The 23,576-nt window shown below is 36.2% G+C and overlaps 1 protein-coding gene across 12 annotated transcripts in view; it reads right to left on the reverse strand.

The window, feature by feature from the left end:
- LOC145660507 (serine/threonine-protein kinase MARK2) overlaps positions 1-23,576 on the reverse strand; it is a 305,977-nt gene that overhangs the window by 148,119 nt on the left and 134,282 nt on the right. The window contains exon 3 of one of the 12 annotated variants that reach the window (XM_081725648.1): positions 10,355-10,564. The exons of 10 other annotated variants lie outside the window; for them this stretch is intronic. In XM_081725648.1, coding sequence (XP_081581774.1) covers positions 10,355-10,564 — 210 coding nt within the window. Of the gene's footprint in view, positions 1-2,250; positions 2,600-10,354; positions 10,565-23,576 lie in introns of those variants that run through there. One more of the 12 variants, XM_081725653.1, reaches the window with a different exon arrangement.

The raw sequence follows: 23,576 nt of genomic DNA on the forward strand, positions 1-23,576 counted from the left end.
ATCTTCACAAAGCTCTCTAAAAAGTAGACAATAATCCCTAACAGTTTCTTTTTTTAACAGTAACTAGATTGCACAATTGTGTTCCAAAAATCTTTTTGAGGGGGACTCTGGTATCTATGTGAAGGTCACTCTGTAATTAAATCTGATGGTTGTACCTAACGGTCAATCCTAATTTTTTCACGGCTCCTTTCGGGTGAAGGACGATATCACGTCATAAATACCTACACAGAATCACAGGTGTATCCTCCAACAAAGATGGTTAAATCTTCAAAGAATTCTTCAAAGAATTCGTATATGGGCAATAATAAAGCGTTACTTGGCCTTGCATCAACTCTCAAAAACCTTGAGCAAATTGTAATTTCTAAGAATTCAGGTGTCAAGGATTTTTCCAACATCGTTTCACATATTGGCAATAATAAATGATGAAAGAACGTATCAAAACACAACAATAAAGTTTTATTTTTTCAAGATAACCTTCAGTCAAATTGTATTTTCTACGAATTTTAACTTTCACAGCCATAAATTGTCAATAAACACATATTTTCACTCAATAAATAACATAAAAAACACTCATAAATAGCAGACATCCCTTTAATTAATCAATAAACGCCATTAACTCGACGCCAAATGTCTAAAAAACTGGAAAGACTACTACGATGGTTACGTCTATCCCCTACTAGAGATGTGAGGCGATAGGCCGAGCAAATGAGGTGGTCTGCAAGCGAAATCCTCAGCTAGCCAAAGGCTAGATTTTTCGTAAGGTTCAAGTATTGCACAAAAACATAGGACTGATAGGGATTTAATATCGTTCCCCAAATGATCGAATTTTTATATCATAGATGTTGAACTACCATTATATACTTGACAAACAACATATTGGCATGATACATTTATGTGCAAGTGTACCGCTAAAAATTACTGGAACATAAATGTAAATATGGAAAGAATGTAGTATTGTACTTAAGGAAACAAAACGCACAGTATTAAAACTTCAGAACTTACATTTCACCTTACCCATGGACAAAAAAGTTAAAGCCATCAGCCAACATGTACTTTCCTACAAAATTAAATATTAATTTTCAATTATTTATTATTCCAGTTTCAATAACGCACACTCGTACGTACTAACGTAACTTTGCAGTATTTTGTATTCAAAATGATTTGTTTTTGCTTATCAAATCTTTAGTAGTACATAAAAATTACATATTAACTTTAATATATCGTCCAAATGCTGAAAGAACAATTTGTTTACTGAAGCAGTGCCCGTCCATTTACTCTACTTTCTCCCGACATTTGAAGGTAAAAGGTGTGTCCACAAAGTTGATTAAACCAATATAAAAATAAATTTGCGACAGAAACTGAACCACAGTTTTTCAATGAAATTTCCCAGTCTTCTCTGAAACCTGGCAGCTAAAGCTCCAAATTACTTTTTTTTTTTTTTTTTATTCATTAACGAACGTATATTCTAAACATTACTGTAATTTAACATGTTACTTAAATATCCCTTCCGGATTGGGATATGCATGATGACTGCATTTGCTCCTTTCCTACACACACACACACACACACACACAAAAAAAAAAAAATCTTCGACCTTCGTTATGACCTTGAGCTTTCATTAAGTCGACAAATTTAATTCAATAGCAATATTTAATTCTATATGAACAAAATAATCGTTAATGAATTAACACCAATGAGTCATAATATTACAAATAAAACGTTATATTTTAGTAGGTTCTAAGCAAAGTGGCGATTATGCATAAAGTCCGATCGATCGCCATGATTACTGCGAAGACGACGACTCCAGTCTTTCGGGAAAGGCATCTTCCTGAACATTCTCCAGAAGTTTTTTTTTTTTTCTTTTTCTTTCTTTCTTTCTTTCTTTTTCTTTTTCTTTTTTTTTTTTTAATTTGCTAAACCTCAATGGTAAAACTTGACATCCTGAAATAAGATTATTCACTTTTAACATCCTTACATTGTTACAGTACCAAAAGAAGTGAGTACTGACCATGATGTAATCATACAATTAACGACAAGGAAATATTATTCAATTTTACAACAAATGCTCTCTCTAATTCTTTGTAATTTATGGTAGAACACTTTCTCATCACCATTCTAAATAGGGAAATTAGAACTTCACGAATAGGAATCCAGAAGTCTTTATTCTCGAATGTAACTTCAAAATACCTCTAAACTTGTTTCAATATTTTATTTCCAAGAAACCTGAAGTCGACCATTGTTTGCACTTACCAGTCTTCGAACCTCTGTCACTACCATCCTGGGCGGGTGGCCCCTGGCCCCTCGGCCGGCCCTGCCCGCGCCGCGGGGCCGCCCTTGCTGTGACACCGTGCTGGAGTGTGTCTACTGCAGCCGAACCACCGCACTTCCAACCGGCACGGACACAGCCGTGTCTCGTCTACTTTCACATTACATGCACTTATGAAAATCACTATTATTTAACTCTTGATTCGATTATATTCTTGCTCGAAATGTTATCACGTATAAACGAAAACGTTCATGCCCGATCCCAAGTTGGATCGGGCTATAAGCCACGGAATCCTTCTCATCTCGCGCTTCTACGCGAAGTGGAGGTCGAAATCAATACATCCCACTTGTTCGGTCCAACTCGGCCTTGCCCGGTTCAGCCCCTCCCGCACACGATTACATCGCCCTGCCCAGGTAAATGGCTGGAACGGAAATAAAGAAAGAAAGAAAAAACTACAATCGTTACATTTTCCCCCACACTCTTCATCCGAATGTGGCACATGATCAAGGCTACATTCATGTGACATGCTCAGAGTATAAACATTTTCATCTGCTAGTTCAATCGGGAGCTGTCACTCGAATCATTACTAATAAATCTATTAACTAATAATTATTTCAAAAATTGGACATAACACTTATTGTCTGCTAACTAAAATAAAACAAAAACCATACTCGCGATTTTAGGCTGTTTTAATACATTTTAGTTTAATTTCTATATAGTTTCTTGTGTATTGTTTGTTAACATACCTATAGATTTATAATTCGCCACTGTTGCGAATTAAAGCGCTTGAATTATTTTGAAAATCTGACAATCATAACTTGTACTGAATCAATTCCATCATTTTTTTTTTAACAATTAGATACATAATCTGAAATATACGCATAATCGCTCAACAAATTGCCGTACATTAATGATTTACTTTTAAAGGTAAATAAGAATAATTAAAACGAACAATCTTTAGCATTACATATAACTTGAATCGAAGGACACAATGACGAGAAGATATTACACTAGCAATGAAAAGGCGATTTGCACAAAGAGACATAAAAGCTCTCCGGTCGTGTAGAAGAATCAAACCACAATGGCAATGTCCCTAAATAGCTGTCTCGGAAGAAAAATTTTCGCATGCTTAAAACAGATAAGTAAGCCATTATAAATTACTAAGTATGACAGATCTAAATGCAGATTTATTTATTTATTATTTACTCATAGAAAAATTATAAATCAAAATTGAATGTTTTTATTATTTATTACTAATGCATTGATTATAACTACAATATTAATAAACAAAAGCACTCTGTCTGTATATATTCCACAATTTTCATGGAGATACTTGTAATTAGAAAACTCGGGCGACGAACGCTGTCAGTATTTTTGAAACGTTAAGTTAAAATAAAATACGGAGTGAAATATCAAAAAATGAGTCATAAAAGCACTTTGGTTGAAAAACTGTAACTCACAACGGAACGTGTATGAGTGAAGCAACTGACCCTGATAAACCAGGGAGTTTCGTTTCGTTACTACTGATGCAATAGATTAGTAAGTCAAAAAACAGAACCTGTACCTCGGATGCCGAATCCATATCAAAAACCATTACAAGCTACCTCTTACTGTTTTTGTTCTATGGCAATAAAGGCTGGAACTTGAAATCGTTAATCTTAACCACTTCCTGTTTGAATAATGGGTTAAGGGAGGAGATAGAACCTGTTCTTAGAACGCTCAATAACTGTAATAAATCGCTTTTCCTTATCTTTTACAGTTTTTTGCTCTATGGATATCAGTATTGATACCGGAACTAGAATTAAATTTCAAGCACTTTCGGTTTCAGTTGCGTCGCAAGATGATGGAACTTATTCCTAGGGTGCTGAATCGGTTGAAAGAAACCGCTTCTTGATATCTTACGCTTTTACTCCGATACCTGTTGACAGACGACCGAACGAAGCTGTTCTGTAAGACTTTCAACACATATGTACAGCACAGTTTGGAAGTCGAATAAATAATATCTTATAATGGACTTACATGCTATTCCCTGTACAAAAACCTTAGTGTGTATACGTCAACGAAATCACCACGAGATCATCCATTAAAATAGCAATGTCAGCAAATTTTCGGTATTCAGGCATTGCTCAACCACGGTGATTTCATCGCTGGTTGAGTCTCTTTTATATAAAGGAAGTTCTGAATGATTGACTAAACCACACGTACACTAACCTGCTTAAACTAGAAACTTGAAATTTGGACAGTACACAGGATTTGTGATGTAACATACCACTAACGAAGATTTCTGGAAAAGGGGGGAGGACTAGGACTGGTTGAAATTACCAAGTAACCAAGAAAGTTCGTGAGGTTTCAGTACAAAAAAGAAAAGTTCCAAAAAATTCCGTTTACCTTATGTTTATTGCGCAAAACATCCACCATCCACTTTTATAACCTTCTCCCATCGTCTTACAAGCCTGTAGATGCCATTTCTGAAGAAATCTTTATGTTAGGACTCAAAAAAACTGCACCACTGCGTTTTCAACCTCTTCTCGAGTTCTGAATTGTCAATTGCGCATATGGTTGTTTATTTAAAAAAAAAAATGATGGTAGTCTGATGGAGCAACGTCTGGTGAATTCGATGGATGTGGCAGAAGTTCCCAACCGAGAGAAGAAATCACCTCCAGGGTCATCTTTGCTGTATGAGGTCTAGCGTTGTCTTGGTGGACAAGAACACCCTTCCTATTCACTTTTTTTTTTTTTTTTTTTTTTAAGCTGTTCGGCTACTCTTTGCAATTGTGGTGAGTACACCTCTTTGGTTATGGTTTTACCACTTTTTAAGAACTCATAATGCACAATCCCAGCAGTAGTCCACCATACACACAGCATCACATTTCGCTGCTGCAGATCAGGTTTTCCACTTAAAGGCATGGAGTCATTTGACGACAGCCAATGGTACGAACGTTTTTTGTTATCGTACATTATTCACTTTAATCACACGTCAAAATGCAGTCCAAAATTGGACATTTGTTGTTCCCAGTCAGCAAGGAAGAGCAAATGTTCAGTCGTTGGAGACGGTTCGCAGCAGTCAGCGCGTGATGGACCCACTTACTCAGTTTCCACGACTTTCCAAGCTCATGCAAGTGCACACGAATTGTTTCATCGCTTATCCCAAATCGTTGAGCCACTTCTTGACGCATTTAACTTGAATACTCTTCAATTGCTGCCTTCAGTCGGTCCAAATCGAGAGATTTTGGTCTGCCCGACCGAGGTGTGTCTTCAAGTGTCAACGTCGGTCGAAAAGGTCTGAAACCACTTCTGAGCTGTCCGTTCACTAATTGTACCTTCTCCAAACGCTGCACATATTTTTCTTGCTGCTTCCGCACCTTTTGTGCCCAACTTGAACTCATACAGTAAACAACAACTGATTACTGCATTCAACCACAGACCTGGTTCGCTGCGAATACTTGATGTCGAATTGTCGAATGCGGCCTGTTACCTAAGTTAGCCGACGTGCCAATGATTTGGCTTTCATAAACTGTCACATACAGGTACCCCTGGCGGCAGAAATGATTACTATCCCACGAAAAATAGCGGAAGGTGTAAAAACCGCACGAACTTTCTTGGTTGCCTGGTATTACACCAAGATGATCACATCTCGGAATCACTTCAACTTAAGAGACAGGAAATTCGGTACTTGGGCATTTTACTTACCGTACAATAAATAATCGCGTTTTAAAGCATTTTTTGGTATATGACCTAGAACGGAAACAGAGAGGTCAGAGATTTTATTCCCTCAGATGCCAATTCAAGACGTTCAAATTTCGTCCAAGACTTGGAGTTCGAACGAATTCGAAACGTGTAGAAGAACGTAAAATATTGCCCGCAGTAACACGTTGGGTCATTTGCTAGTTTCAAACTAAAAGTGAAGAATGGTATAAAATAACTACATATAAAGATTTTTAAGGAAAGATTATTTAACCTAAATTCTAAATAGGTACTAATATACACAGTTTAGTTTACAAATTCCATTATCAGCGTCAGAGACATTAAGAATACTAGTGAAGACACGAAATGGACATGAAATAAAAGGAAATGAACAGAGGAATAATTTAAGAAAGGTGTGTTTTATATAGCCACATAATACGAAAATGATACGCCACATAATACGTATTGTACACTAATTAATAGAAATACGGGATACTAGGAATCCACGCATATGGCGTTCTTCTACACAAAGTTCACTTAGAAAAGTACAGACTTTCGAAATACGGGTTAGAAGACTGGAAGTAATTAAGAGGAGGAAGGAACCTGGCTGGGTAAAGCCTGAGAAAGAACTAAAATATGAGACCAAAGATGCGAAAAATCAAAACTACGAAAAACCTATACGCATGGACGGAATATTCAAACACGTAACTGCTACGTCAAACCAAATTAACTGAGTGCTTCTCAAACTCTTTTTTTCAAGTGGGGATCACAGTTTGAGAAATGTTGGATAGCTTATTACAGTAGTGAATGGAAGCTTCTGAATTTGTGGCAAGTAACCTGACAATGACGGCAGAGTACTTATGACGACGATACACGACGACAGAAAAAGGACACACGAACACAAGAACAGCTGCTTGCAAAAAATGGGTACCTTCTATCTGTATTTTCTCTTGTTAGGAACTAAGAAAAACGAATCGGTCAATTAACAGTTGCCAAAGTGAACTACGCAAATTTGTCATTTCCTTTCTCGTAGTTATTAGTACGAGAACGTATAGGGAAGTGTGTAGTTTTGCTAGTCACTGTAGAACTATGTATGCAATTTATTGGAAGTCTTATCTGAAAATTCAATGCATAACATCAAAAAAATTCTTGCCTTGATTTGCGTTCTTTCTTTTGAAATTCTTAAATAAGCTCACTCACTATATGACTTATGGAACCCAAAGGTTGAATGCCACACTCATAAAAGCTCTCCACTGACTTCTGTCCTTAGCCACTAGATTCAATTTCTACTTTGTGCTTCTATTTTGCGAGATCCATCTTAATATTGTCCATCTCCGTCGAAGTTTTCCTAATATTCTTTATCCGATTGGGTTTCCATTCTGGCTTACATGACCTACCAAACTAAGCCTCTTAAAATCACCCTAACAATGTTAGGTAAACGGTATAAATCATGCAGTTCTTCGTTATGAAGTTTCTGCCATTTCCTACCGTACGTACCTCTTCGGTCCAAATAATCGCCACAGAAAAAAAAAACTTCCCTCAAAATAAGCGATCGTGTTTCGCAATAATATACCACAACAGGCATAAATATAGTTTTATATTTTAAGCTTCAAATTCTACGACAGAATTCACAAGTACAAAAGAATTTTGACTGAATAATAACATGAATTCCTCTCTTTCAATCAACATGGATACGATTTTGGTCTCTTTATGTTGATCCCAGATATTTGAAAGTATCTTTGTCGAAAACACTACTTATTTTAACATATCCACACTTCGCAATAGGGATGGCCACAAAGTTTGGGTTCCGGTGGAACCGGTTCGTGGAGATCCGGTTTTCAGAACCGGTTCCAGACCTGAATCTGAAAACCCCCCAAAGACCCGTAAAGAAGGCACAAAGTTCACCTTCAAAACTGCAAGGAACACCACACGCTTGTGCCCTCCCCGCTCAGACCCGTTTGTGCCCCCCACGCTTGTACCCTCCCCGCTCAGACCCGTTTGTGCCCCCAGAAAAAAATGTGGTTCACCAGTGGGTGTTTAGCCCAATGAGTTTGCCAGTTACCCAGTGTGTTTAGTCATATAAGGCAAGCGGCCGCCGCCTGCCTGCCGCTTACACCATTTCATCTAGCACACAGTTCACAGCCTGCCAGCAGCTCGGGTTTAGCGTAGGGATGGCCATAAATTTCCGGTTCCGCGAGGAACCGGTTCTTGGAGATCGTTTTCAGAACCGGTCCGACAGATCCGAAAAACCCGGTTCCGAACCGGATCCGTTCAGAGCAGAAAATCGGTTCTACCAGGAGCCGGTTCCGGGCATTCCTACTTCGCAATATTACGATCAATCAACTACTTAATACAATGAACTTCATACTTCATTCCAATTTGTAAATGAAAGATGATGTCACCCGGCATTCTCACTAATAAAACTGCTTCCGTTTGGCAGCACTGCGAAATACATTTTTTTTTTTCGTAATACCCTTTGTAATTTCATTATCAGTTTTAAAACAAAATTGTAATTTCACGCGAATAGAAGGAAACTCAATAGTTTGTCCTAAATAACCTAAATTGCAGATGATGAGTTAATTCAGTAAACAAACCATGTAACCACGATATTCACTATGTAGTTCACGCCATCACGTACCTTGCCAACAGAACTGAGATCTTCACTGAACAAGGATGCAGCGTGTTTTTCTTCCTTTTAACAACTTGCAGTAATAAAAACGCATTCTTATTCGGTAACGGTTCTTGAATGATATTCATAATAATTGGTTTATATATGAAAGTATAATACCTTTTATTTCTTGCGAATACCCATCTTAAACTGGATACTGTCGTCAGTGATGTTGTGCACTGTAAAAGCGAGCGAATGTGTGATTTTTACCACATTACCTTCCTCCAAGTTAAATTCTAGCGAAACATAAATAATTCAGTGATTTTTCTCCCTCATATGCCCTTTCCTATGCATCCGTCAATCAAAATCAATATGCCCAATTGGGAAGACTGAAACAAGGTATACGTAATGTTTTATGAAAACCGCGAATAGAAGGAAACTCAATAGTTTGTCCTAAATAACCTAAATTGGCTGTTCTACACTTCCATTCAACCGAGGCTTCTACCCTGTTAATGGCCAACCTGTTGCAAAATTACAATTATTAAAAACAACCGGAATCACCGTTCCTTACACCAATGCACTAATTTTCATTTAATTATATTTTTACTCCTTTTTTTCTTTCTTGAAGCATGCCGTGAAGGACATGAAGGTAACAGTTGTATCTTCTTCCGCTTTACGAAATACTTATACTGTATTACAGAAAACAAATACGTATAAAGTGAAATAATTGCAATTTTAACAATCTGTGAAGTTTAAACATCTACTTGCAAATTCATTGTATGGTATTTTAAAATATAATTTTAAATATCGTCCAATCTTATCAAATACTCATGCGATATTTGCAAAAGGCCAAGATAAGTGAGTATAAAGGCAGATGAACAAAAAATTGATTAATAAAGACCTTGGAACGAAAAAGTAATTGAGAAAAGGGATTGGTCGCACGCACAATGACAAAACAGAGCTTTCACTTTATTTATTTATACTATGGTTGGTTCGATCCTTCAAAACAAGTAACTAAATCTGGAAGCAAGTATTCGAACAGAAAGTTTACCAAGACACATATAGCTGTCTTTTATGTTTGTTTTTGTTTCATGTTTCACTACCGGTACGAAAGTGCATAACATTTTAGTTTCTGAAGATGTAACATTTCAAACGAACAATCTCAACTCGAGAATGCCCACAACACTCGAACAAATTAAAAGGAATTAATATTATAACCAGTCTGAATGGAACTGATGTGATACAGGAAAATAAAATCAACTGACATTTCGTATCATACGTGATATCTAATAAAGCAAACAAGCTCAAAAACATTATTCGAAAGATATAGTCAAAGTGTTTTCACAACCGTCATTTTCTCCTACCATAACTTCGCCATAAATTGATCAGTTAGAATACGCTTTTGATAACGTACACAGACGTAAATTCTTTCTGTCAGAAAACACTGACACAGAAGTAGCTTTGCTCTTCATTGTACATGCTCCATTTAGGCATACCTCAGAAAAATGAATACACCTTCCAACCAAAATAAATAAATTAAAAGTTCTTCAGTACATACTGAGTTCAATCATTTCGACAATTTTAACATTATTAACATTCGTGGAGATCAACGAATTGCATTGTGGAACAAATGAGAAATACACGTTATGAAAAACATTCCAATGAATTTTTCGCTATTAAGTGAAGTCTGAGATCGAAACATTGTTGTCAAATTATTATGCCGAGTACGTACCAGTAAATGAATGCCCTCGAATATACACACTTTTTTTTTTTTTCTATCCAAGATCACAATTTACCTCTCTGGGTCGCATCATTAATCCTTCTAAATAAACTTTTCCCCTTACATCGTCCACTGGTAGGTTACATCTTTCCCTGGGAGACTGTGGCTTAACTATTCTTTCCATTAGGTCTTCTGGAAAAGTTTGTTTCCTTGGTTCAGAGCGGATTTCTCGTATCATTTGAATTGTTGTAGCAGCCATCTTGTCAGTAAAATCTGCAGCAGGATTCTATGCAATGAAAATGATCACTTAGAGAAAACATTAGGAAGTCCGAAATTTGGACCCTAAGCCAGAACAACACAAGAACAAAACCCAATGTTAGTTTCCCAGAACGCCACGGTTGAAGCGAACATTCGACACAACGAACAATACACAACACAATAATTAGTTTCACGAATCAAGCAATACTGATCTATCTTTGCACGTTCAAGGAGGGAGGAAAATACATTCAGATATAGCTAGATAGATAGATAACGGGTAAACCTTTGAGCTCATATTAAGGTTAATTTTATCTCACTGCAATGCAACAAGTACAACACTTGTTCGCTCACGGCAAATAAATATTATATATATATATATATATAAGTTCCCTTCATAAAGTGACACACACTTTTCTACTACTCATTCATGATTAACAGGAACTATTTTTGGAATATTCTCTCACAGTTTTGACTCAAAAAAGCAAATTAAATGAATTCACTAGTAGATTAATTAGTTACTTTCCCTCTTCCGAAAACCTTCAAGAATTTTCCCTGAACAATATTTGAATCCCGAATACACCAGTGCCAAAATCAACAAATAAAATTATATATTGCAACTTCTGAGAACGGTGGACTACCATTATGCAGTGCTTACTTGCAACGGGTAATTATTTTTCAGTGCTGTAATTAACATATTTAAAATGAATTCACGAACACTCTACGAATCACATATCTCAGTTGGATGTGTAAAATGAATTAACTCTAAAAACTTTATTTTGAGACTAAAAATTTAAAGTTCTCTCTTTACACACCAAAACCCACGAAATTTTGAGTTACCTTGAGATTCGAAGTAAAGTTCCTTCGCAAACGGTAGCAATATGAGATACCGCTCTACAGATATAAACATTGACATAAATCTCCCTCACGCGTACAGATCTTAATTCTCAAATATATGGTAAGATTCGCCTTTAAAAAATTAACATGTGGTGCATGACGTCCGTCAATTATAAAAATTGCGTCACAAGTGACAATAAAAAATCCAAAGACAGAACGGAATAGGGATGCTTGTATTCGTTTGACCAGAAATCGATAATTCACCAAGTCTTAAATATTTTTTGAGTTTTTGCATTTACGTTTTTATGCAACACAGAGGCTATGAAGGATAGGACCTACAAATATTAGTGTGTTACGAAACAAGCAAAGCCAACTCTTACAGTATAGGCTGTTTCCAACTACATTATATCACCCTCAAGAGGGTTGAGTCCCAGCATAGATATATATGCAATTCTTAGTACAGTCAATGAACATGTACTATTATTACAAAGTTTGCCAGCTGTATGGGCTGGACACTTTCTGTAGAATAAGAAGCGAGCTCTTTACTCTCACTGAACTTAGGTTTCACTATGACAACATATTTATAAGCAACAGAAGTTATCAACAACTAATATCGCACAAGAAATATTTCCAAATATTTCTTCATACATAGTACTGAAATATAAATAATACATTAACATCAAGTAATTTCAACACTACTATGGTGATATTAATTTCTCTACAAATTAAAGTTACCCAATTAGCTGAAAATACTATTGAAATCCATACTTCTCGATTATACAGCCTAATTTCGAAGAAGATGTTATTTTGTGAGATAACGTTGAAACAGAACGACCGAAGAATTTAGTACGGGTTATATTCAGAGCACACTTTCATATTCCAATGGTATGAATCGCTCCTGAACAGCTTTAGCTGTCAGATATAAGTCTTAAAGTGAATTTAAATCTATTCAACCTTCTACTGCTTGCTTGCAGCTACATATCTTATGACATTATGCTACACAATCTAGTCTAAATTGGGAGAGTATAAAACGCATTTCAAACGCCACATTTACATCAGATCACTTCCGAACTTGATTTAAAAAACTCACGGTTATGTCCTTCAGGTTCAAGACGACGAACGATTAATGCAAGTGAATGATTATTACAGACACAGTGGAATATGAGAGTGGGAGGAAACGGAAGAACCCAGAGAAAAGTTAAAGGACTCCTCGCTGCAGTGATAAGCACTCTACCACGAGCTATCACCTCACTTCCGAACTAAGTATGCGCTCTTCACAGACATACATGAGCACTTGAATTGATGATACATTGTACATTCACACAGTTCTTAAACAACAAAGTTTATGTCCATAAGTACAGAAAGAGCTTCCTCGTGGCTATACGGTTAACAGGATCCAGTTCAATTCACGATGGGAGCTTATGTGATTCTGAAACCGTATTGAGCTGTAAACCCACATTTCATACAGTCTCAATACTAAGTACTGAAAGGTATTTTAAACTTCAAACCAAACAACGGTGTAACTGAGGATTTAAATTTAACGGATGTTCAGGATAAAATTTCGCGTCATAATCAGCGCTTAATTTATGGAGAATATAAATGAAGTGAAAATAACTGAAAAGGAAAATATACGACTTAATTCATACGGTCAAAACACACGGTCGTGGATACCTAAAATATCACAAGTTGGGACTAAGATTTTCTAATTTTCGTAGGTTTGAAGAATCCATACTACATCTTTTGTCACCAGACTGACAGCACAAACTTAACATTTGTTTTCCTTTTGTTTGGTATTTCCGACTTTCGTAAAAGCCATTTTTTATCAGCTGTTACTACGCTGCAGACACGAATGTATATTCAATTTGACAACAATGCTGAAAAAGATAATCCAAGTAAGTTTAATATTAGATGTGCAGTTGTCTGATTGACGAAGTTTAATGTTCCTTATAAACACCGAGGCTATATGAAACGTAAAGCTACAGCTTAATATGAAGTTAAACACCAAGCTCAAATCGGGAGTCGAACCCTGACCTTTCGCACCAAAGGCACGTATGCTACCATATAACCAGTAAAGTGCTTGGTAGATTTGAACATGGAGCAAGTGAGAAAATGACGGTAAATACTAATCCAGAAATATGTAGTTACTTTTTGTACTTAGTTTTGTACTTACACACGCATTTCCTACATTATCAACGTTCTGAAAACAAGAACTTCCCACAACATACAAATTATTTGAAATGAGAAAATCCACTCTCTAATAGAAGTAACTAACTGCATATTAATTTATGAATAATATTTTGCAAAAGCTTCACATCCAAATTAGTACGGTAAGTTACCGAAAAAAAAAAGTTTTATTACTTTTTTCTCATTTAGCTTAAATATTAATGTAACTCACTGAAATAAGAACTGTAACTAATTACCCATAAAAATTAATACTCAGCAAAAATTTGAATTAGCTCATACTGATTAAAAGTTATAATTTTTACATTCAATGAATCTCTTTGTTAAAACTTATACAAGCACTTGGATGCTGAAAATGACAGGATACATTACTAAATTCGTGCTGACATGCACATGAAGCTCTTCTTTGTCATACACTTATAAGGCCTCCCAAGTTAGCGTTTGCTGACATTCAAAAAGGAAGACAGGTAAAGACAGTGCGTCAGTGAAGGTAACTGTTCATAAGGTCTTTTGTTCTTCCGGTTTCGGTAGTAACAGGCATATGAACATCTATACTCCGTCATCTACATTTATACTTCCATTTACAAAAATAAGTTTAGTGATATATTTGCATGGTTACTCAAGTAGAGTATCAGCAACATTAGTGTATCTTTCTGAATGGTTACGTTACTCTCATCGATACGACAATTTTACTGCAGATCATTATTAGTCTATTATTAACCCACAGTTCTAATGATGTATGGTGAGGCCAACTCTACTTCATTTAAAGTAAATTACCAATGCAAGATTTCACACTACAAACTCCCAACTTAAAACTGAAATAACAGTAATGGATATCAGAGAGCCCACTGTACCAACTACAGTTAATATTCTATTAGTCATTTTATACCTTAGGGGTAATTATACAGCATTGACAGATATTCACAGTATGTTGACCATCTTATCCTCGATATTACTGACATTCGCTGAAGGTTATGTACGCGACGTTTTAAGGGAAGACAATGGTTGATGACCTGAGTTACATACCAGCTGACTGACTTGACTCAAATTATATACTGCTGGCATTTCTATGTGAAACTACATAAAATAGCATTGAAAAGGTTACAAAGTATGAAAAAGGTGAAATAACATTTGTAGTCAGAATATCTTGATTTTGGGAATGTTACAGAGAGAACTTTGAGAGAAAAATAAATATCAGCTTTCGAAACGGGTTGTCTGCCACAAATAAGTTTGTTTGAAAAGAGAACACTAATGACGATCTAGACAACAACTCTCTACATGTTCGAACAAGTTGAATCCTTTAATCACATGCAAATACGTCAGATCTTTTCTCAGAATCCTATACAAATAATGAATTGAAGATGAGTTAATTCAGTAAACAAACCATGTAACCACGATATTCACTATGTAGTTCACGCCATCACGTACCTTGCCAACAGAACTGAGATCTTCACTGAACAAGGATGCAGCGTGTTTTTCTTCCTTTTAACAACTTGCAGTAATAAAAACGCATTCTTATCATTAACGCGGTTCTTGAATGATATTCATAATAATTGGTTTATATATGAAAGTATAATACCTTTTATTTCTTGCGAATACCCACCTTAAACTGGATACTGTCGTCAGTGATGTTGTGCACTGTAAAAGCGAGCGAATGTGTGATTTTTACCACATTACCTTCCTCCAAGTTAAATTCTAGCGAAACATAAATAATTCAGTGATTTTTCTCCCTCATATGCCCTTTCCTATGCATCCGTCAATCAAAATCAATATGCCCAATTGGGAAGACTGAAACAAGGTATACGTAATGTTTTATGAAAACCGGCTAATAGAAAAGGTATAGTTAACGTGCTTAAGATGAATTCACAATCTTCCTTTAGAATAACTTCAACTCTAAACAACGGAATGAAACTTTGATCTCAAGCAAAACGCACTATGTTTCATAAACAAAACGAAAAGCAATTAATCAGAAGAATTTTACAAAAAATTTAGGAACTTTTGTTTCAATCGGAGGGAGATAAAATCACTCCCCACTACTGAAAGCTTGCAGGAATGATTGGCAACCCTCAAATAAAATATTGAACATTCTACACGAAAATCTAACATTTCTGTCGAAGTTATCGTGGAACATAATCAGGGGCCGCCCCGTAATATCACAAAGTCACGTACCTTACCATCAATCTGAAGAGATACACAGTTTTTAAGAAAAATTATTGACATTTATTCCTGTTTACGAATAAAGACAACACAACATTCAGTTATTTTAATATGGGCCCTGCACCCTAACTGACGTCCATGAGAGATAACAGTGTAAGTAGCATTGCTTGATGTTACTCTCTGCTCACGTGTTCTAAAGCTAATCTCGCTTCTTAATTGCGAATTTCTTTTTTTTAATCCTTGAGGGGAGCTAAAGAGGAATATAAGTGGAGCCAGACTATCAACTCTTGTGTTGTTTGCACGATGAATGGAAAGAAGGGACGGACTCAAAGAGGGAAGTATTTGCTTCTGCTTCTTGAGGGAGACTGATTCATTGTTTCAAGAGCAATAGCTCCGGAGTAGATTTTCGAAGAATGCTTGCATTGCTATGCATATATAACAAATTATTACAAAGGGAAAATAAAATATTTCTTAACACACTTTACGATTTCGGGATTTAACACCTATGAACGAATAAATATTTTTGAACAATATTTTAAGCTGACTAGCTCTAAAATGTTACTGTGAAAGCATGTATTCGAAGCCACAGACAAATGTATATTAGACTCAAATTCAAATAGCTGTAAAATACAAATAAGTAGAAAAAAGCAAAATGTGAAAAATGAATTTTCACATTTTACGAAGAAATAGGCTACATAAGAATTTTTCTTGTTTATATTAGCATAAGGTCAGAATTCGTGGTTTTGAGTCAATTGTTAAGTCATGTAGAGCATGTTTAAAGTTGCGAACACAGAAGTTCGGTCTCGCTACTTTCAGAACTTCATGCATATTTTGGTTTCCTCTGTATATATGACTAGCAACCACCTTCGGCATCGGATAGCCCTCCCTTCTGGTCTAGTGGGTAGCGCATCTGCCCTACATAACATATAAAATTGTATTAAAATAAAATAATTTTTACAAGATATTGTGAGCACGTCACTTAAATGGAGTGGGGTGGGGGGATAGATAATTCACTCCTTGACTGATTTGGATTCGAAAGCAGTAGAGATGGTTGCAGAGCCTCAGAAAAATGTACGTTACATTACATCGAATGTATTTTCTTCAAAAAGTTATCATGGAGCACGCTTTCTTAATCGAGGGCAGTTAATTTATTAACTAAAGATAATTAACTCTACTCTTGATTTTCCTTTATGCCAAGTAATGGAGATAATGAAAAACTTCAAAGAAAATATACACCATATTGTACCAAAATTACACTGAGTAATTTTTACGAAAGTTATGCTTGAACATACAGTGGGGGACTAATTTTTGACTAATTAACTTCATGTAGTAATGCAGTAATCGAATACAGATTTTACGAAAGTTATCTGCAACAATTCTTAAAATGGAAGAAATTAAATTCAGCCTTTCCTTCTTGAAATTTAATCCCAAACAATGTGGATGATTGGGAAGTATCACAGCAAATGTAAGTAATATTGCGTAAAAAATAATTTTGATGGAAGTTATAGAGGATGTACAAACTTACAACACGGAGCACGCTTATCCTTTTCTGACCATGGATTGCAACAACCTCAAAAGGCTTATTTTCCAAGGTTGGAGAAAGTCACATACAAAACTTCATTAAATCTGCTATATTTTACATGAGTTACCGTGAAAGACATACAAATATCGGCAGAATTGTAGAAGCTCACAATAATAGCTTTAATTAATCTACATCTATAATAACTAGGTTACATGGCGGGGCTTAACAGTTTAACAGCACTTCCTTTGGGACTCGAATTAAGGTCACGAGCAGAGGCACCTACTTGGAAACCCTGTAATTAATGCTTATTTTAAAATACATTAATTACAAAACTGTATTATTCATGTACTCCACGAATGAATCTTGATAGGTTGTATAAACGATGCATATTAATATATTGCAAATCTTCAGAATATTTTACAAAATACTCTTTTTCTCTCTAATACGTTCGAAAGACAAGAAAAAAAAGTACTCCTGAGGATACGACTTTCCCTTACACAATGATCTCATCCTGTAGAGAAAGCTAAAGCTTCATGTTCTCAAAGAGTACAGACCTACTTCTTCGCATTAATTTTCGATACAGCGAAACGAGTGAAAACGACGAAAGTGCACATATTGTTTAACTAGTGTCGCACGTCAAATAGATGATTACTTACTTTGCTTCAAGGATAAAGGCAGACACTTTGCAAGCTTTCAAACCTTAAAAATTTCACTTATTAACAGTTTGCTATTTGTTGGATATATTATGTTCTTTTCAAACAGCGTCTTCCCACGTACAGATGGTTTCAGATCAAGAGAACCCTGGTTCCAGGAATTCACAGATCACCCACATGGCTCTGACCCTTGTCAACTGGCCATAAATCTAAGAAAACAAGAGGCGAGAAACAGAAAAAGAGATTGCCAAATGTCCTCTTTTCTCAAGATTTCTTTCAGTCTTGATTCACTCTCTGTGTTAGTGTGTTCGGTTATAATTCGTTACAATGTCAATGTTTTTCCGACCTTGGTTAAACAATAACACTCGTAACGAGCAATATTTGGATGAAAATCCCGAGCCCGGGCCTTCTTCGCCAAGAACTCCGACGAAAGAAGATAATGTTGTAGTTGGGAGGGGAGCTAAGTTGCGTAAGCAAACAGTAATGTTAGTGAAAAATGTGAAGTTTTTTTTACGAAGTGTCATTGATAATGGTGGTGTCTTAACTTCCAAAAACTTAAATAAGTTATTAACGCAGGCGACTGGTGTTAGCATTAGTACTATAAAAAGAATTTGTGGGAAAATTGATGTGAAAAACTATTCGACACCAACGAAAAAGAAAGTTGTAAAACAAAAGCTTCAATTCGATAAAATTGACGATTTCACTCGTGATTTATTGCGACGCACAGTTTTTGAATTTTATAAGGAAGGCAAATCTCCCACAACGGAAGCGCTAATTGAAGCAATGAGACTTAAGACAGCTGACACCGAATACAAGTTTCCATACCAACGCACCACAGTTTATCGTCTGCTACGAAGTATGGGTTTTAAATATAAAACCTCGGTGAAAAAATGTATTCGTAGTGAATCACCACATGTAATTGCATGGCGATATAGATACCTGCATAGTATCAATAATCTTCGTGCTCAGGGTTATGCAGATGTGTACCTCGACGAAACGTGGTTTGATAGTAACTCCTGTCGGATGAAGAACTGGACAGACGATTCGGACAATTGTGCTGTAACGAGTCCTGGGAATAAAGGCGATAGAATTGTTATTCTACATTGCGGGGGGCGTTCAGGTTTTATTGACGATGCGCTTCTAATAACACACAAAACAATGGCTGATGCTCCAGCAGATTACCATGGTAGCATGAATGCAGGTATCTTTGAGAATTGGTTTGAGGATAAACTATTGAAACGGCTTGAGACACCATCTGTAATTGTTATGGACAATGCCCCGTATCACAGTCGTGTTCTCAACCCAAAACCAACCTCTTCCTGGAAGAAAAGTCAAATTCTTAACTATATGACCTTGCATAATATCCCCATTCCTAATCCTGTTCCTATAATTCCCGTTCTCCTTGAAGTTATAGAAGAGAACACTTCTGTTACCGACCGAAAAAAGAAATATGCGGTGGACGAATTAGCTGCAAAATATGGGCATATTGTGCTACGTTTACCACCTTACCATTGCGTCCTCAACCCCATCGAAATGGTGTGGTCAGAACTGAAGGGTAGGGTTTCGTCACGAAATTTAAGGAAACGACCAGTGGGGGAAGTAATACAACTTCTTAAGGAGTCGTGCAATCATGTGACGCCCGAAAAGTGGATAAATTACATCAAACATGTAGAAAGCATTGAAGGAAGTTACGAAAACTTTCAATCTATTTTTGATGAAAGGATTGAAATCTGTGTACAAGTAACAGATTCTTCAGAAGATGAGAGTGATGATGATGATAGCTCATAAACAAGAAAGGTAGGAGTTTACTACATTTTGATCACACACATATTAATGTTGAAATAATAATATTAGTAGTAATAGTAAATAGTAGTAACGACAATAGTAGTAACAGTGAAATGGCTATTGCATACGGTTATCATATTCGTGGTTCTGATTTTGATTTCCAGGCACAATTTTCGTTATTCACTTCACATTTTGAGACAAGTGGAGTTTTTTTTTTTTTTTTTTTTTAATTAAAAGATAGTGAGCCTGGTCTAGAGATCCAGAAATAAAGGCGATGGAAGTCATGTACTGACATCACCCGCTAAAAGTTGGCTGGTTGGTTATACACATTCAGAGGCTGTATCTCCAGGGAGTTTGTAGTAACTTTCAACCACTAATACTAATAATAATAACAGTGGTATTCATCCTCCAAGTGCTTGGGTGCAATCATTCCCCAAATTTCCCGTTACAGCCAAAATAAGTAGTAAAGGATTCCCCACCCCCAGAAAAACGAAAAATAAGGATAAGAGTACCCATACTAATTTACATCCCAAATAATAGGACATTATTTAACGTGGCAGCCAGTGCTAATTTCTATGAAATATTTTGTCTTTCAAATAATAATAATAATAATAATAATAATAATAATAATAATAATAATAATAATAATAATAATAATAATAATAATAATAATAATAATAATGTTAATAATAATGCTATGTTAAATCTATCACAAAAAGTAATAACATCATGTTTTTTTTTTCACTTGTTTTCCTTCCGTTTTTCTTTCTTGTTTCTTCTTCTACCTAATGACATCGGACATCTGGCAACAACGACCAACCATCGTCCTAACAAGGGGTGAGTTGCCCTTTTGGTAGTGGTGTGAGAGAAGGCTCACATGTTTTGGAATTTTCTATAACATTAATATATGTACGTATTCTGAGAAAATGTGTGTTGAGCAGCACAGTATGAATTAGGGGGATAATGGAAAAACGATTTTAAATCATTTCAAAATATACCTAATTCATTTTTGATTCTACTGTGTAAATAAAAATGATTATGAAAACGGTAAATGCTCCTAATTTGGACGTTAATAATTTCAGGATTACCATGGCAAGAAAAAAAAACTAGGATGTTTAATGTAATTGTTGAAGCTTCGTGAAAATTAACTGAAACTTTTAATATCCCACGGTTACGTCCTTTAGGTCAAAGGAGACGGAGGATGATAAAAATGAAGGATTTTGAACTGGTGGAATCAAAATGTTGGAGGAAAGAACTGTAAAAAGAATTCCGACACTATGTTGTCCACCAAAAACTCATTTAGTCTGATCAGGGACTTCTAGAACCAGATGTAAGCGTTCTACCACTAAGCCACCGTGGCCCCCTTTCAAAGCTCAGCGCTAAAGTATCGTGGAACACGATTTAATTCTACATCCTCAAAAGTACAAAATAAATACAATTATTATTTAAAAAGCAGTTAACAAGGAACACAGATAGCATGATAAGTCATCAATTACCTCTGAGTTCATTTTTCTAGTCGTTGCCTTAACCTAGAATCTTGGGTAATTCAAATTCTGGTCATACTGTAATTTCTATGGATGGCAACACTGAAAATTCTTCAGATTCGTATTTTTGGGTGTAGAATAATATTATCTATTATTGAGGTAAGTTATATTTCATTATCTCTTTTCATTTGGGAAAAACTGGCAAAAGAAAAATTGTTAGCTTTTGAAAAATATTTAGTAGTCTGCCCCCTTAAGTTCTACCGTCAAAGTGAAATGATAAACTTCCCAGACTCAAACCTCATCTCTGTTGAAAATTTGATTAAGATCCATCGGGTGGTTCAAGAGTTATTAACTCACAAACATCGTCACCTTCATTTATATATACATATATTGACTTTTACACATGTTTCCTTTCCTCTTCCAACCTACGTTGCTGTCAGTGAAACGACACAAAAAAAAAAAAAAAAAAATCCCAGGCCCGAACCTCATCTGTTGAAAATTTGATCAAGATTGGTCGTTTGGTTGGAGAGTTATTAGTTTCATTCGGTTTTTTCTCTCCCTCCTCCCCAACCCTAAGTTCTGCCGTCAAAGTGAACAGATAAAAACATTCCCCGACTTCATCGAACTTCATCTATGTTAAAAATTTGATCGAGATCACTTGGATGGTTTATAACCGCCACCAGGTTATAGAAGTATTTTTGTGAACGCCCTGTATATTTCGTGAAGACAGTGATTATTATTTTCGATTTATACTTTATTCTGCAACGCACATAAGTTCTTTCTTTGGTGGGAATTGCTTCTTTCCCACATAATTGGACAAAGAAGTCTTTCATCGTTTTTTCATATATATATTTAAAACATTGATTTTGCTGAGAACATTTCAGTTAGTGACTAACCATTTCAGTGTTTCTCCCTGACTTATTATATGCACAGTATATATTCTGCAGTTATTTGGAACTGAATTAAGTGCTTTCTTTAATCGCTTATGGAAACATTACAATAGATTAGAGAAATACGGGCTGACCAGATGTCCCAGTAGCCGAAGTGGCACCAACTGCGTTGTATTCCAGCCCGTTATCTGTACTTTCTCACGCCAGTGTTATCGCCGTGTCTAGTGCATTATAGGCAGTTGACTAAAATTAACATAAATTGTTTTCGATATTCTGTTTGTATGTGTATACAGGTGAGTAACCGAGTAATTTTTGAAATGAACTGCCAACACTTTTCTGTTGACCATTGCAACCCGTAGCTTGAGCTTGGACGCTCAGGGAGTTTGACTCCAGGTCTGGAAGATGCAACCACGCATCTCGCGTTGAACTTCAAACATAAGTTGTGTTAAGGGGCACAAGCTATTTAGCCGATGAAGGACGATTTCTTGTGGCTAGCCCCAATCAGTGAAATCCTAGGTCCTCAGACCTTGTGCGTTTAAAAAGTTATATACGCGCCCTCCAATATCAGAATTCAACTGTGAAGACCTTCTTTTCGTTTATTTACTCAAGATTTACTTTTACGCTGCAGGACTGTTCAGCGTAACAACTGGGTTCATCGTGGGACGATCCAGACAACTTTTCCCCAGTGCGAATCCCCCAAGTGTGTTCATGGTGTGAGCAAAGTATTTATAGTGATACCCGAATTATAATCATATATACATAGAAAGGGCTATATCTCCCGAATAGGGCAAAACGTAATTTCAACGGCAAAATTTATTAGTGTCCAGTGTTATGTTCATTTCTCTTCGTTATTTCTTTTTTCAAAATAGTGTTCTAATAAATAAGTATAGTGTCATTTAACCCAGTGTGTTTTCGTTGTATGTATGAATGGTGTTTGTGTGCGTTATGGTCTGGATGACCGTCTGATCGTCCGTGAGGTTTTCGAGACGAGACACCCGAACCTCTCGGCGCCTAATGCTCATCTCATTATTGAGACCGACGAGCTTTTTGGGAAACAGTTTGTAACCTTTCTTGGAGAGGTCTTCGTCGTCCTGTCCAGGTAAGTTAAAGTATCAGGAGTATACTTATTGGTAATACCACGAGCCAAGGACAGCGAACAGATTAACTACTGACGGTTACAAATAAATAGCTGCCCGAACATGGACCACGAACTTGAGATTGGTTACAAATAAATGGACGCCCGAACAGCGACTCGAACACCTGGCGATCACAAATAAATGACGCCCGAACAGCGACACGCACTCCTGCCGGTTATAAATAAATGACAGCCCGAACATGGACCACGAACACTCAATCGATTACAAATAAATGGCCGCCCGAACAGCGATTCGAACACCTGTTGGTTATAAATAAATGACGCCCGAACTATCGACCCGAATCGAGACCGTTGGTGCTCGAATACTTATAAGATCAATATTTTAATATACGATTTCTCTTTCAGCTTAGTACCAGTAATCTGAAAAAAAAAAATCTC

The sequence above is a fragment of the Thermobia domestica genome, chromosome 9 (genome assembly GCF_964235325.1).
Source record: "Thermobia domestica chromosome 9, izTheDome1.hap1.1, whole genome shotgun sequence".
NCBI classification, from domain to species: Eukaryota; Metazoa; Arthropoda; class Insecta; order Zygentoma; family Lepismatidae; genus Thermobia; species Thermobia domestica.